Below are 17,828 nucleotides of genomic sequence, written 5' to 3'. Positions count from 1 at the left end.
TTTAATTAGTTTGAACTAATATTCTAACATTAAATGTCATGCTTACATTGGCTCAAAGCAGAAAAACATTATAATGAAGACCTGAAAACATCAGTCTTTGTTAAATATATTTGCTAATATATATTTGCTAATATAAATTGGCTAATTAGTTGTTTTTTTTTTTTTTCAATTTATTTGATTTGACTATGTATCACATCCTGATAAATGTGTGGTATACTTCTATTTGTAGTTTTTGGAGCCTTATTAAAGGATTTGATCTCTTGTAGAAGTCCGTGAGAAAGGTCTTATATTTAGGATGTCATTCGGCAATCTTCCCTTAAAGAATAAGCAACAACGAGGTCTAATGCCTCAGTAAAATGTAGAGCACACTTTTATTTTCTGTTGTATAGACAGAAAAATAATCACAGTTTCCCTTATTAGATTTATGCAAATAGATGCATAACTGAATTCTTCTTTTCTGTAGCTAGTTTGTAGTCGACTTATCAACTCAACTTTTCTGACTCTCTTCTACCTGCCTTTCAGTAAACTTGCTGACATCTGCTCCTATCTTTATAAGAAGTGTCATTGAAATTCAGTGCATACATGAGTCCTGCAAACCACAGGGAGAGGTGCTTTAGGGAATATTCTGCACAACATACAAACAGTACTCTGAGAAAAGTGTGTATATGTGTGTATGTGTGCGCACCAACAGTGTTAAGAACCATTTTAAGAAATATGGACATTTACACTCTAGTTCCTGCACACAGACACACAACATTGAGGAAACTTTTGTGTGAAGCTTTTACTCCCTCTTGTCATTAATGAGGTGTGCTGTTGGGGGGGTTTAAATTCAATATATATTATGATAATGAACTATGTTTTACTGGAAAACAGCTAAAGTAAAAAATTGGGTTATTTTTTAACCCTGAATAGACAATGTACATGTGTTGGTACTGTACAGTACATACAAACTGCAGTGTTATGTTTCTTTGCTTGGGATTGTTTATTTTTACTCCAGCACAACTTAAAGCAATCGATAGAGCAAGGCCAAAAGTTCTGACCTGTGTGGTTTGAGATATAAGGGTTTAAGTTGAAACATCCAAAGCAGATTAATTTCCATGGCCACAAGCAGGTTTGTTAAACATGGCAAACAGAGCTGTAGCAGGACATGCTGTGAATTCCTGCTTAGAATACTGATATTGCACTTAGAAATCAAGACTACACTTGGGAAAAAGTTAGCAGATTCTTGTACTCCAGAGATTATACTGCAAGGTTATTGCAAACGTGAAGTTGGGATAAGTTAGACTTAAAGTTAATTAACACGTCATCAAAGCAAGTAATCATTTAATGAATACCTTATTGGTAATGTTTGTACAAATAAAAGTACTTTTTTATGAGCCTTATGTTGATCAAGTGTTAGTATATATTTCCATTTCATCCTGCAGAAATCAATCCAATTCACTTTATTGATACAAAGGGGAAAATTAATTGATGTTATTATGTTTTTGTAACTATAGTTTGTGTAAGGTTTTTTTTCATCCACCACCTCCAGTTGATTTGAATAATACATCTTTGATGCTGACTTTCTTTTGACCCCTGCAGTTCTGATACCACAGAGTCATGAGCGTTTCTGTAAAAATGTTTTCCTTCTCCCCAGTGTACAGATGATGACACTGAATGTCAACCCTCTATGGGATTTTTTTTTTTTTTTTTGAAAGTGCCTGATGCTTCAATCTCACCATGCCACATTTTGGAGAAAAGGCCAGTGAGACAGAGCTGTGTGCTCTTCATGGTTTGAACTTGAGTCAAACTTAAAAAGGATATATAAAATAAAGCTAAAATCTGTGTTAACTGCAGGTTATCCTCCGTTGGCCTTTGGATTGCGGATTCCTAAAGAGATACTTCAAATGTATGCCAGGAGATGTCTCCGAAATCCAGTTGAAGTTTGATTTTTGTCAAGCCATTCACGAATTTGTGAACATCTATTAGATTGTAACTTTAGGCATAGTCACTACCTGATCCATACCATCAGCTCATTTGTGCCTGCGCAACCCGATATACATCCGGGTTTCCCTAAATAATTTAAATACGATACTAAAATTACTTAACTACTTTATATCCTTAACTCACTAAAGAATGCTTATACACATATAAAAAAAAATGTTTTATGACTTTTCTGAGACAATTTGGATGCTTTTTTAGATTTTCTCCATTAAAGTGCTTGTGTGACATCATCATCGACATGCTCAGAGTGGTCCGGCAAAATATGATTAAACCATGTTTATCTGCATTTTTCTTTCTTTAGGTTACGCACTATATACCATAATGTTGACAAGAAATGAAAAACTAAAACTGAAAAAGACTAAATTTTAAGGCATTGATTTTCACAGGAAAATCAATGCCTTATCATTAACCTTTAACACATTGTAGTTTAGTACGCTTACTATTTTTAAGGAGGAAAAAAAAAACATAATCTAGTTCTTTTTTACAAAATAAAATCGATTTCGACCCGAATGTATATCTGGTTGCGCGTATGAGCTGATGGTACGGATCGTGCTACCAGTACGGATCAGGTAGTGAAGAAATTTTGTTTGTTGAAGAAAAGTTTGTCTTTCTATTTTTGTAAATTAGTGTCTGGTAAAAATGTACCCTTTGCTAGCTTCTCCGCATGTGCGCTGAGCTGATGTGGTTTAAAAATATGTTTATCTGCAATGATATGCCAGACCATTTGAGCATCAAGACTACTTTTCCCCCTCTAGTACCGTGCTTGATATTTAAATCCTCACCAACTCCTTTTTTTTGTAAAGCCTTCTTAGATTTTTCTTCATCTGTATAAAACCTTTGTTATTTTGACCAATTATCACTAGTATAGTAGTATTTATTACAGCTTTGTTCTTTGCTTGACTTTTTAGTCATGAACACCCTATCACATGCAAGCAGTGGTGAATTGTTGTATTGGCCTTACAAGCTATTGGGAATATGTCAGTCATCACTTTATGTTTGCTTTCTTAACTACTGGGATCAGGACCCACAGAAACAGATACTATAATGTCTTGACAATTGCTAGTTTTGTTTTTCCAGTAACTGCTGTATTTATTTTACCCAGCCTAATGACTTTTGTTTTCTTTTTGTTCACTCTTTAGTTTGATGCTGTTTTGCAGTGAAGTTTTCGAGGCACAAGCTATGATGGTACCAATGTGTTTATTTTGTGTCGGAGGCCTAATTGTCCCTGATGCCTGCAACTTCTAGTTACATAGACGTAGAAGAATAGCGCCGGTTATTGATTCTGCTTTCTCACAAAAAGAATCAGAAGATGGAAAAGAAAATAAATAAGGAATAAAAATGGAGGAAAAAAGCCCCTGGTGTGAGCAGATAAACGCATATTTCTTTGTAGCTGTCAGCCAAGGTTTAAAAAGACCATACTATGGATAGAGCGAGGGACAGAAAGGGGGAAAAAAAATTAAGAAAGAAGTAAAAAGACTGAATTGTAGATGGATGATGATAGACAGAGATGAAATGCTCTGCCACATGGTCTGCTGGGAAATCCCCCACTGTGTAGGGAGCCCCGCAGCCTGGTGGCTAGATGAAATGTCTTATCTGCCAGCAGCAGAACTCTGTCCTTTAAGGGGGGCTTAGCAAAACTCATTGTCCAGCCAAGCAGCATCTCAACTGATCCATGTTCCCGTTGACCTTTACCGTCAATGCTGTCACGCTCACACGCCAGACTCTAGATTGTGTTAAATGAAGGGATCCTCATTTTTACAGCCTAACATCTCTAACTTAGGTCTGGTCTGGATTGTCTTTAAATCTTATTTCATCATGCGATAATGTTAACTACTTTCCTCATACCTTTTAGGGCCGATGTGTGTGACACATCACTCTATCTGTCTCATGTCTTTTATCCATTCTGGTACATTTACTATCACCTTATCCATCGGTTGCTAATGAACAGGAAATTAAGCTGTAACATGATCATCATGTCGCTTGATATCCTCTAATTGCTTCGATTCTATCTTTATTCTTTTTACACCCAGCTGTGGGTGCTCTATTCATTTTGGTTAATTAAATACAAAGAACCGATAATCATCTTTCTCCTGTAATTTAAAACTTTTTTTCATGTTGACTTTGTTAGCCAATATGTTAGTGAGAATGGTGAACACTTGTTTTATGTTTTTAAGTAGACTTGATTCAGTCTATACTGCTTCACTTCTTCAGTTTATATCATCAAAAGCAAAGATGTACAATATAGATTACAACATTGTTCAAACCTTATACAGTATGATCAAAGGAGTAAAAAATGTGTTGTGTGTCCTAATTCACTCTGTAGTTTTTTTTGGGTATTTTTCAAGTGATAATCACCCAATTCTGCATTCTGTATGGGTCTTTTTTAAAACACCAACACAAAGTCGATGGTCTTAACAGTTTAGTTTTCAGCTATGTTTTACAAAACTATGATTTGTATTTGTTTTCAATCCCACAAATGTAGTACTTTGGTGAAACTCATTTACTGTTGCAAGTCTTTTTGGGTTTGGTGTTTCTAGGTTTAACAAATCTTAAAACTACTGTAGGATTTCCGCCCTTTCTTTTATGCAAAGTGAGCTCATTCAGATCCAATATAAAACATATATGAACATACATTTTTGCCAACAATTCTCAAATCTTAAAGATATTGTGGAGAATTTTCTGTGAATTTTTGAAAAGACCCGCCCTCTCCACTAAAAATAAAAAAAGCATGCACAACCCTGTACCCACTCCTCTTGACCAGACAGTTTAAAAGTTGCTCTTTTCATCGCTCATACAAGCTTGCTGTGTCTAAACGTCCGCCCTAACCCCTTAATTACTCAATCACTATATAGAGCGGGGACTATATAGTAAACTTTATAGCAATTTCAGTTAACTGACCCTTCGGACAGATGATCACTGCTTTTTACTCCCTGTTGGTCACGTAACTCCTCTTCCACTGCGCTGTGCCTGTGCCATCTTTAGTTGCCGATGTTTTGTAGTAACAGCTGGCTGCTGTGACAGCAATTCCCATAATGCTTTGTAGGGAGAGTTCTCCTGCAAAGCATTCTGGGATATATCTGCCTCTTTTGAGGCCTTTTATTCTTGTCATACACTCCATAGACACTTTTCCTTTACGACCCTCTGCCAAAGAACCGTGGTGAGAGAGGAGAGCTTCATCAACTGTCTGAAACCGTAGCTCACCACAAATATACACCTGAAAGTGAGCATGTGCAGCCTTACGTCAACAGATCACCAGAATGATTGACAGTTAGGAGGACCATATATTTAGATGATCCACCTGGAAATAAAAAATCATCCTCTATACCTTTAGTCTTTGACATTTTTACATATGAATGTGCTCTGATGAAAACTTTCCTTTTGGAGCTGTGACTCAAATTGTCGGATCTTAAGCTCTTCTCTGTTTCTTCTAAAGAAATCCCCCCATATTGTGGTGCTTCCACCACAGTGTTTCATAGTGTTCTCTTTGTACATCAAAAAGTGCTATTTTGTTTTTAAGACCACCTGTTTGCTCTCTATGTTACCTGGCTGTTGTACTGTTATACTGATTTCTTTAGTTTTTATTTTATCACCAGTGCTAAATGAAAACCAGGTGGTTTTATTTTTGACACTGGGGAATTAAAGTTTTTGAATTTTAGGAATAAAAGACCTTTTCTTTTTCTCTTCAGCATAGTCTAGCCTCTGATGTAGATCCCTGCTGTTTCCAGTGGTTCCAAGCATTTTAAACGTGGTACCTTCAGCTTAGGTGGACGTCCATGTCACGATAGGTTTTCAGTCCGGACCTTCTCCTGACACTTTTGGATAAGTGATTAATCAAACTGATTTTATGTTAACAAATGTAAGAAACCTTAACTTTGCAGTGATATTGTACTTTGTGTAGATCTTTAACAATTAAGAATATTAAAAAAGTGCTACAAAAACCACATTATAACAGTTGTCTGCAGAAGAAGTGAGCGAACCATTCAGGATGAAAAGTAACATGTCAGACCTTGAAGTTGCTGTATCTCTGGTACACACATATTACTGTTTATTTTGGTTTCCCACTAAGCTGACAAAGAACCTGAATAATTTATCTGTCAGTCTGCCTGAGTGGGCAGCATATGGGCACTGAGGAAGATGCCAGCTTGTTACAGGCTCATTACAGGTGAAGATGACATGTAGAGGTGCAGCCGATTTGGCATTGTCTCCCTGTTCCTTCCTCAATAGATTGCAACACACTCTGTAATTCCCATGGTGTACATAGAAGGGGGAGGCGGAGACAGTGGAGGGTAGGATCCACGACGCACCCCTAACCCTGCAAAATGAAATTGACAGGCTCACTGAAGTAATTGCTCCCAACACTATTTTCTTTGGCAGGAAATACTGTTATCGACAAACAGGGGATTCAATAAGCAGCAGGAGATGAGACTCAAGTCTCTCCTCTGCCGTCGACGTTGCAGAGTCTTCTGATGGCCTTTGTCCTCCCCTTTATTCCCAAAGTTCCCTTCTGTTTTTTATTTTTTTTATTTTACCCTTTTTATGTTTTCTTGCCCTTCATTCTTTTTCCAGTGCAGATCCTAAACACACAATAACAACTTCTCACAGAGTTTTCCTCTTGATTTTGGCTTTTTTCCATGCTGTTTTTTAACCATTTTGTCTGAACCAGTCAGAGACCAACAGTTATTACTTAGAGGCCAGCCTGCGACTACTTCGCTTCCTCTCCTGCTCCTTAGATTATGTCTCTGCAGCCAGTATAGGGCTGTAATGTTGATATCATCCCAATGGATTCCATTGATTTGAGCTCAGAACATGAAAAAGCAGTTTATGGCATACGTCTTTGGTTTCCAGAGGTCAGATCATGTGGTGAAACCAGAGCTCAAGCTTTTCTGGACATCGTGGTATGTTTGCTGGGAACTACTGAGTAGTAGGAAGATAAATGTATTTGTATATAAATGCCTTTGTGTCCAACCTTCCATTACTGTGGATGTATGTTAAAAAACCTCCAAAGATGCAAATAGGCTAAGTGCAGTAATACAATCTAAGTTAAAAAATGTTTGCTTTTCAAATTTAATCTTTCTGTTGTTTTATAATTTAAGGTTTTGTTATTTTACTTCTACTAAATTATTTGCTTTAATTGTTAAAGTCTTAAAAACAACTTCTGCTTGATGGTTTAAAATAATAAAAAAGAAATAAATGATTTAAAAAAAGATTTGATTTAATATGTTTCGAAATATTAACCTTTATCCAGTCACTAAATTCAACTTTAATTAAATTTTTTAGTAGCATAACGAAGCTCCTGCCTCCAGTTTTAAACCTCAAGTCTCTCTGAAGACTTGAGGTTCAAGTAATGTGAGCTGGTAAAGTCCTGCGATATATTAAAATAAAAACTTTGTCAAACATGCTGCACTACAGGTTGAATTATTTATTTAAAACATTACTGGGCTCTAGCATCTTGATAAGTTTAAATAAATTATTTATTACTTTTAGAAAACTTTTAATTTTGTCTCAGCTACTATATTAAACTTTCTGTGATATCAGTACTTTCCCATCCATTTTAAAGACTCAAAAATTAAGTACAATACAAGCCAGGTGAAGTAGTTGCACACATACGTTTAGTTTTGGGTTTTATTGACGATGAAAACCTAACAGGCTTAGATTCCCCAACAAAGAAAAAAGTATAGCTTTTCTGCACTGAATGGACTCATTCATTGCCAAATAATACAAATATTTAGATGTTACTTCAGGATGAAGTACTTGTGTCTCCTTTGTTCATATTATTTTGGATGTGAAAGGAGTGATTTATCTTGTTAATTTGAATTTTAGTTACTTTTTTTTGTAAAAACAATGTCTTTAGCCTTTGTGTAAATAGAGGATTTGATGGTATATATTGTAGTTAGTGAGAAGTTTTATCCAATCTATAATCAAGAGATGTTTCATCCAAAACTGTGGCTCAGATATTGAGTCAAATAATCAGAGGTGTTTGGGGTTCACAAAAAAAAAAAAAATGGTACTTAAGGAGTAGCACTACTTCATCATATTTTACTCCAGTAAAAGTAAAAAAGTATTTGGAAAAAAAGGCTACAGTCTTGGGTAACTGATCTACTTACTACCCATGACCATAACAACTACCGGTAATCTATTTTTTTTTAGTTATAACACTTATGAAATCAATAGTTACATTATTTAAGAATAGGTTAAGTCACGGGATACTGTATTTTCACTTTATTTCAAAATTACATGGCAGACTCAACAGATGAAAAAAATAATATTTCACCAATAAGCCTTGAGAACATAAAATAAGAATACACAGAAATACAGTCTGCTATTCCAATCTCTTTTTTTTAATGACAAATAACATCTAACATAATTTGCATACAAAGCATGAATGCATGGGACTTTCAAGACCGATCTTTGCAGTATTAATATTGCCGATTATTTATAAAATAAAACCAAATCACTGGATATTGTGAATGGAGCGATACAATGTATACAAGTGTAACACTATTTGCTCGAACTTGGTGCTTGATGTCTATTTTTAATTAGCTAAAGCTCAAAGACTGTGGTGCATTATGCTAAAAGGGTTTGGAAAAACCATCAGAATATTCAGTAATTGTATCAAAATCAAATGTTTTCACATTTACATTTTTTTTACTTTATTTGCACTAATTTATGGAAGCAAATCGTTATCATATTTCAAATGAAAAAGCATTTTCAGAAATGCTTTTTCATTTTAAGAATGTGGCTCCCTTGTTTGCCTCATAAATTAAATTAGTAATCAATAATCCTGTTTGCATTTAAATTTTTTTCTTTAAAACTGCTCATCCTTTTACTTAATAAAAATGAAAAAGAAAGACAATTGAGATTTATTTTTCAAAATGTACTCCAGCAAATACATAGCAAAATTCAATTTGAAATGTAAAATTTGAAAATAAAAAAGCATTTCCAGAATGCTTTTTTATTTTAAAAATGCGGCTGCATTATTTGACTCATAAATCACCTTCTTTAATCTTTGATTTAACTCAGTTATTCTGTGACTGTAAGGATTTAAAAACTCTAGAAATGGCAAGGCCGGGTGCATCTTTCCCCTTTATCTACACCCATTACCTTTCTACCAGCTTTAAAATAAAACAAAAATAAATTATCTTTAAAACAAAAACATAAAAACACTAAAGTGTTTATAGCTTTGCTGTATACATTTTTATAGTGGACAGAAACATGTTATGAAATAGGAAATTAGTATCTTCTTCATGTTTCTGCATGACTTTCTTCTCAACACTTAATAACAAAAAAGGGCCACAACAATAAGCTGCTTAGTTGCATGCAACAGTTTTATTGTGAAAATAAATCATGCTATGGCACCAGTCATTACAAGACTACGATTCTACATCACCATCATTAAAGAAATGTATTTTTGATATCATTTAGTCAAAGCCCAAGCTTAGCTTGCATTAAAAATATAAGATAATGGCTGCCTTGCTGTTGGAATCCCTCTGGTTTTCATGCACTGACACAAAAACGGTTAATTCATGTTGATTGTGGCATTGCAACAGAACAGCAGGTCTCTTTCTCTGCAGATAAATATGCTAGCTTATTACCTCCCAAAATGCCTATTAGTGTAGTTTGCTGTGTGGAGAACCAGCGGTATAAGAATGAATACAACCACGTTCCTTATGCCTGGGAGCCTGTTTCAGGATGCTGTGATGGAATCCCAGCAGCCAGTTTCTTTAGTTTGGTTCTGTGCCTCTGCTTCCTTCTAGAAACAACCGACATGACTTTAGCACTATCATCCAGTAATTATCAAAGATCCTAAGAATTTATTAAAGGCTCTTAAACATAAAAAATTGGCATATAAACCTTTTTGCATTTGGAACTTTGTTGGAGTTTGAGTCCAGTGATTGATTCAATCAGTCTGGTTATTCATCAATTTTAGGTATAAAGCAGGCTTCAGGTATGAATTATGTCACAACTGATCTCCTTATCTAAGTGTCAGTGTAGAAACACGTCCCTGTGGAGATAAACACAAAAACCTGTCTACCTTAAGGATACACTGCTGTCTACTGCATGTGGTGCCTGTCTTTGCACTGGTGGTAAAGTCCATTATCAGAGTCTTGGTTGATTACACATCAGAAAGGAGAAAATGCTCAGCATATTTTTTAATTTACGTTATATTTTAGGCTAAAACAGGCTTCAGGCACGCTCTGCTCATCCAATTTATAATTTCCTTCTCCTTGGATGGATAAGATACAAAGTTTGTTTTCATGGAAAATAACATATTAGTGTATTTCATGAGACACGTTGAAGTAATTTATGAAGTGAATAAACAAACATAAATCATACATTTGTTTTAAGCCCCCAGAACTCTGAATGATCTACTCATTAGGGTAAACCTAATTAGAAAATAGTCGACATGTTTGAATTAACATCTGTATAGGTTCAAGCTGTCCGATTAGTTCTCACAGGTTTCAGAAAAACATTAGTAAAAAACGTAAACTGCTTCATAAAGACCAAAAAAAACACCAGCATGAATTTCAGAGACACAATTATAGAGACATACATGTAGAAGGCGCTCAGATGAGAAAATTTTCAGCTTTTAGCAACAGACTGGTTAGACATGGTGGTGGCAGCATCATTCTGTGAATAAAAAGTAAAGTGATTAAAGTGCTTAAAACTATGTCATAGTTTTTTCATTTCACAACTATGCACTTCTTGAGTCTCTCATAAGAATACAAAAAACATCTAAGGCTTTAGTTGTTTCTTTAAGGGAAACAGAAAAATAAATAACATAGTTTCTGCATATTTTTGCCGTGATATGTAACATTGTTTAATTTGTTGGGGAACCATATGTAATCCACTCTGTATAGATAAGACCATTGGATAAAGTTATGGCATCTTACAGTAGATCACCACACACTTTTTGTCATTACTATGGTTAAAAGGTTCTAGTTTGAACTACTAATTTAATGTTTTTGTTTTCTTTTCATAGGGTGGGCTACGAAACAGCAGACATGAGTGTACACTTTCATCCCAGGAATACGTCCATGAGCTGCGCTCTGGCATCATGGACGAAAAGCTGCTCAACTGCTTGGAATCCCTCAGAGTGTCTCTCACCAGTAACCCTGTCAGGTTGGTAACTGAAGATTTATTCACAGAGAACCAACCTTTGTTTAATTGTAATTGTTGTAAATTTTTTATGATATATCAGAATATTTGGGCACCCTAAACTCATTAAAACCATTGTTCTGTTTTGGGTGTTTAATTGAAGGAATACACAATTTGAAGTGAATTGAATTGAAAATCCCTTTATTGTCCCACAATGGGGAAGTTGTGGTGGCAGCAAAAGGTATAGCAGAAGTGGTCATAGAATGTGGACCTTTGACAGTGTATAAAAATAACAGAATAAGTAACAGAGTACAAAGTACTGTACTGTGCAGTGTTTTACAATATAAATTCTCTCTATCAGGAGTGTAAACACTCAATAAACAGCAATTAAATAAACAGCAATAAACAATTTGAGGGGAAAGAAACATCTTCACAGATGAAAATGTTGCTTTCCCATCATTGGGTGTCATAAAATGAGACAGATGGATCCAGAATTCAGGCGAGTCAGAGAGTGGGAAGTTTCAAAATGTTTAATGACAGAAATTAAAACAAAAATGAACAGTAACATGGTCTTCTGGGGATAAGAGAGGGAGGCGGGGCCCCGCCTAATCACTGACACTCGGGAGGGAGAACCACAGGTAAGTGACCACAATCATCTGGCAGATGACTGTCCGAATGAGTCACTAACCTGGTTTAAAGGTTCAGTCTATCCACTTCGAGGAAGGCAGAATCCAGCCGAGGCACTGCCGAACGAGCGGCGGTGCAAGGCCGCCTAGAGTGTCCCCGACACAGCATCCCCAGGGAGCAGGAAGGAATCCGATCAAAGTCAGGGATACAGATCAGATAGAAACAGTTCTGGAATCCAGGAGTCCGTAGCCCGACCAGGGGTTCCTATCCGAACCGGAATAGACAGACCAGGGACTTAACTAAAACTTATGAAACGAAGATGAATAACTGACATCAAAAACATAACATGAATAAACTAAGAATACACAACTAATGATCTGGCCCCGATAGCTGGGCTGAATCGTATATATATAAGAGGGAGCAGCTGAATTAGATAAATGATAATTAAAGAGCGAGAAGGGAATGGCAGAGGAAACAATCCATTTTCCGTCACGCTTTTCCCAGGCGGGGTCGCAATCTCCCCCCATCTCCAGCTGTCTACAGGCGAGAGGCGGGGTAGAACCTGGACAGGTCGCCAGTCCATCGCAGGGCAACACAGAGGCAAACAGGACAAACAAACATTCAGGCACACACTCACACCTAAGGAGTATTTAGAGAAGCCAATTAACCTGACAGTCACGTTTTTGGACTGTGGAAGGAAGCAAGAGTGCCTAGAGAGAAACCACACATGCTCATGGAGAACATGCAAACTCCATGCAGAAAGACCCCGGGGCAGGTATTGAACTAGGAACTTTCCTGCTGCAAGGCAGCAGTGCTATCCACTGCGTCACTGAGCAGCCCAAGGCAGCAAAATGAAGTGAGTAATCAGATCAGCTATTGGGGCTACCATAATGATGTTGGGAACCAATACTTTTTTATTTTGTCCTGTGATTTGGTAAAAAATGTTTTTATCTGGTTCTGAGCAGTGAAATGTCTGCAGTGTTAGCTGTGAGATTCCTTTGTAAAAGTAAAATTGGTTGTTTTTGCTGCTGCCATGCTGTAGTGAACTGATATTTGACCCACAAAATAAGTCAATCTAATAAATTTCCCCTCCGTCTTTGTGCAGCAGGCCTTTTCTCCCCCTCCTGTTTGACTGGCAGCAGTCATCCCAATTAAAATGGCCAAGCTTACCAGTCTCAAAGGAGAAAAGGCTGCTTTTCTCCCTCCATTTGTTGCTCTAACAACAAATTGAGTCTATCCCAGTTCTCCAAAGGTGGTCAGTGAAAGCCTTGGGAAGTGCGGCGAGGTATTATTTATTTAGCTTAAACACCACAATTTCTGTATTCCAGCCATATAATGTTACACCCACTTCGCTGTGTTCGTCTCTCCTCTCTCAGTCATGTTCACACCATTTTCTTCTTCCAGCAACCTGCCTCCCATAAGAATTGGGAACAAGAGCTTTCCTTAAACAAGTCTGCTGCTGCAAATTAGACATGTCTTATAGCTGCAGATACCCTATCCATTTCTGTGAAACTCATTTAATAATATTTTCTCCCAGGAAAGCACTTTCCTATTAGCTTTTTTTCCCTTCCCAGATCATTTTCAGCTCTTTTGTTTGTCTTAATTTTCTTCTCCTTCATATTAGATTCTTTGAAACTGTTCTCCTAACTGATGGGGTACTTCTTTTTTATAGAGCATCTGGCAATACTAATCTTCATAAACTCAGAAATGTGCACATGTTTTTGATTGTTTAAAGTAGATTTATAACCACTTTTGGAAAGCTGATTTCTGTATTCGTTGACTACCAACTGAAAATGGATTATAACCTGCATAATTAGATCACAGCTGTTTAATTACTTTTGCACAGACTTAAAAAAAAGAAAGTTTAAAAAAGTTGGGGAGCAACATTAAACTTGTTTAGAAATCAACTCTTTAGGTCAGATTTTTCTTTTACTTTCTCTGCATTTGATCCATTGTGATTAAACTGGAATCAAAGCCACCATTACTGCTCATACTGAAGCTAAACCTCATACTATGGTGTGTCTCTTATCACATTCTTCACAGTTATTGATATTTGATTTGTGTTTGGTCTCTTGCTGGTTTAAAAACGAAACCTCAGTCACGACTACTGTTTGACCAGGTTATTGCACTCTACATGGGCATAGAGAGCAAAGCCTGGCCTATGGATGACGTGTCCACTAGATCCGCTGTGATCAATGAATTGTAAAATAATTTTGGAAAAGGAATACTTTCCACTCTTGAACTCAGAGATGAATCACGTTAATGCTATACCACAGATACAGACCTGTTGTTTCAGTCAGAACAAGAGAACATAATGATCTGTAAAGTTAAGGGCTGCTGTAAAGTCCAGCAAAACTAGAACCCCAGAGGATTTTAACAGACTGTTTTATCATTCTTTCATAAAGCAGAGCTCTATGCTCTGATGTAAAGCTAGACTGAATAGGTTTCAAATTTGATGTTGTTTTTTAACATGTTGAAAGTGATTAAAAACTTTTTTTCTTTTCTAAAACCCAGGAAAGACAGAATAAAAAAAGAAATTTGTCTTAAATGAGAAAAACCCAAAGATCAAGGTGTGTTTTCTTTGATAAAGAAACCTAACAAAAGCATGTTTGAAAGCAATCAACACAGTTCCTGAGCTAAGACAAAGGTTATTAAAGGTTAAGGAAGCAGTGCCTATGGTAATAAAAAAAAAAACTATTTTATCAATCTAGATGAAAGAGAGTGAAGAGGGCAATTAAGTTTTAGATTTTGCTCAATCTCATTCAAAAACTGAAAGAACAGTGGGTCAAGCTGTTTAATTTCATCTACCATGTTTTTTTTGTTTTGTTTTTGTCAAGGGTTTTCCATTTCAGAACGGTTACTGTGTAAACAGTCGTCCTTTGAGTATTTAGGAATGAGTCAAAGTTAGGAGATGTAGGTTAAGCCAGAGATCAACCTTTGGGTGTGTGTGCAGACAAGGACTTTGTGGGTGTCGACTCGCATACGTCCTTTAGTTATATGTATGCAGGTTATTTCTCTCCAGGGGTGAGTGACTTACTTTCCAGAAGCGTAGAGAAGGTTACTGTTAATTAATGCGAATGTTTTGCATTTTTTTGGCTATGGATTATGACACACAAAGTCTGCATTTTACGGTGCTATGTTAATGTAACCTTTATACACTGTCATCATACTGGCCGTGGCAGTACCTTAATGTTGAATTAAATCCTTCGGGGTGGGGGGATGTACTACTTCATCTTTTGAACTAAACATGGAGGTAATTGATTGGAAAATGTCTCCATTATTTTAATACTGAATTTTATTCGTTAACACCTTTAATATAATTATCATCTCAAGCACACTTCTGTTCCTCTTTAAACGATACATCTTTTTAGACTGTGACTTGTTACATTAATAAGTTTACTAAACAATACAGTTTAAATGAGTTTATTATTTATCAATTGATGAAAAAAACCCAAAAAACTCTGGGATGTGTGTTACTGTACCAAAGTTGCAGAAAGAAATGTTTCAAGATAATATCCTGATTTTTGTTTTTCTTCAAATCTAACCAAGTTAATGAAGTATGAATCCTAAACATTTTGGCTACGTTCACAATGCAGCCTGAAGTGACCCAAATCTGATTTTTTTTGCCCATATGCGACCTGTATCTGATCTTTTCATGGCTGGCTGAACAACACAGATCCGATTTTTTCCAATCAGACCCAGTCCACTTGGCTATGTGATCCTGAATCCGATACAAATCTGATCTTTTCAAATGCGATCTGTGTGTGAACGGCCAGCTCGCATTCATTCGACCTGAACGTCATTAATACTCGACAAAGGTCACTACTCTGCGTCTTGCTACCCAGAAGCGGTAAGAAAAACAACAACCATGGCAGATGATGATGCGGCAAGCAGTATTTATGTTTAACCATATTGAAAAGATTGTGTTTTTATGGTTGAAAAAGATCGGTAGATGTGCGCCGGCTCTACCATTCATGTTTACTTCCCGAAAAAAAGAGCACGCTGGCCTGTGCCGTCATTGCGTCCTCTACTGCGCATGCAGGACACTTGCTTTGTTTGACTGCAGTTCACACAGGAGATCACATACAATTCGCATATATTTGGAAATATGAACGGCAACTCAAAAAAAAAATCGGATTTCGCAAAAAAAAAAATCGGAATTGAGCATCAAGGCCTGCAGTGTGAACGTAGCCTTTGATACTTTTTCCCTTTAAATTTAAGTGACTATATAGCAGTTAGTCTCAGATTTTAACTGTGCTTTGTAGGAATTTTGTTCCAAATATTAATCATTGTCTCAGTTACTTTCAGATTTTATGTAATCCTGACTTAATAAGTCCAGCCTCCGTCTGCTTACTTCCTCTTTATAATGAGTTGTTGACTTGCTTTACATACACAGGTGTTAAATGTGGCCGTACCTTCAAACTGTTCTTTGCTATAAAACCTCCACAACACATTTAGGATGAATTTTGTTTATTTCTGATGGTAATAGCAGCTAAAACTTTGTGGAGACCCGAGACACTAGCTAACAAAGTCTTGTTCTACACTGTGAGTGCTTACTGCTACTTTTTGTCTTTTCTCTGATGTTTGTGTTGCCTGCTAATTTGTTCCCTCAGGCCTGTGTTTGTCTTATAGTTTAATTGGCTGGGCTCTGCACCTGTTTGGCAGCACAGGTGGCCGTTGGGCCATTCTGCTGTGGGCCTTATCTCCAGGGCAGTCCCACACAGGTGTGTGGCACGCAGCCTTTGCAGATCCACCTACAGATGGAATCGCCCAGAGCTTCCTTCTCTGTTTCTTTTTCTGCTTTCTTTTTCCTCAGCTGCATGGGATTCCACTTCTTATCCTCAAAACATTTCCCCCAGTCACTTATTTATCCACTGCTTCATTGTCTCACTGTCATTTTATCATTTTTATACTTGATGCCTTTTTCATTTCCTAATCCATTTGAACGATCTAAGGGGTTTATAAAAAATGCATTATCTTATTTATAATTTACGGGGCAAAGGTTATGTCCTCCTTCCCTCTTTTCTCACTGGTATATCTAGTTTTTTGCAAACTCGAACTCTACATAGATTGGTTTCAACATTTATAATTGAAGATTTTTATCACGTGAACGCTTCTTTGTTGAAGTCTCAGGGGGGAAAATATTCATGATCATTGGTCTTCATGTTTTAAATATGTCCCTTCTCCAAAGAACAGCTTCAGATAGTTAAATGGTCCTCTTGGCCTGTCGCCAAGTTCTGCAGCAGTCTGCTAATGACAGTATTTATATTTCAGACATGTTTAACAGAGAAGTATTTTAAAACATGCATGACACTGAAACAATACAAAAAAAATAGCTTAACATTACCAAGTAGTTTAATTTTAATTCATTTCTTAGGGATGATGTCATAGATTTTTTGTGTTTTGAGCTGAATAAATCTGGACTCAACAACCACACTCTCTTGTAGAGCTGATTCTTGACAAATTGCCTCTGGAAGTTGGATATCTCTGCATTTGATTGCAATTAAGTTTTATACATGCAGCCAAAGGTTGTACTGTGAAATCAAAAACAATTATAAGATAGGGGGAAAAGCTGGTCTCTTGACATAACATTTTTTAAAGTAGCAGCTCTAACTGGGGCTCTTATGTCTCACTCTTTCTCCTTTGGCCCTTCTCGGTCTGCTGCGTGTACAGCAGGCAATTAACACCAGCACAAAGGAGCATATCCGTCGGTCCTTCTGCTGTTGTGAGTGTTGAAACCACTATGAGCTTCAAAATGTCTCCTGGGTCTACTCTCTCCACAGCTCTGGCCTGAAATCTTGTCTGGCAGAGACACAAAGCATGATTAGTGGTTCTCAGTGAATCTACAATGAGTTGCCAGTCTATCAATGAATGATACAGTTTAAAATCTGTCATTTTTGATGTTGGTTTATCAAAGTGAATTCACCATGAATGATCTAGTTAATTCATTTTATAGTAGAAGAGCTCAATCTGAAGCCTTGTCAGATACATTTTATTTAGATGGAGGTTTTTATGTTTAAGTGCCACTTCAGGACACGAGTCATTGGCTTTTGTAGATTAAGGTCTTATAAAACTTAACCGTAGAGCAATTTCATTCTGTCATGTACATGATTTTATAAGAA

At 36.6% G+C, this 17,828-nt stretch overlaps 1 protein-coding gene across 5 annotated transcripts in view; it reads left to right on the top strand.

Moving 5' to 3' along the window:
* diaph2 (diaphanous related formin 2) overlaps positions 1 to 17,828 on the top strand; it is a 497,594-nt gene that overhangs the window by 112,419 nt on the left and 367,347 nt on the right. For all 5 annotated transcript variants that reach the window (XM_015388892.1, XM_015388885.1, XM_015388900.1 and 2 more), the window contains one exon: positions 10,964 to 11,103. In XM_015388892.1, the coding sequence (XP_015244378.1) occupies positions 10,964 to 11,103 (140 nt within the window). The remainder of the gene's footprint in view (positions 1 to 10,963; positions 11,104 to 17,828) is intronic.

Source organism: Cyprinodon variegatus, unplaced genomic scaffold (assembly GCF_000732505.1).
Source record: "Cyprinodon variegatus isolate N-32 unplaced genomic scaffold, C_variegatus-1.0 Scaffold19, whole genome shotgun sequence".
NCBI classification, from domain to species: Eukaryota; Metazoa; Chordata; class Actinopteri; order Cyprinodontiformes; family Cyprinodontidae; genus Cyprinodon; species Cyprinodon variegatus.
The sequence above is the reverse complement of the archived record's forward strand: the minus strand, read 5'-3'. Positions and strand labels throughout refer to the sequence as shown.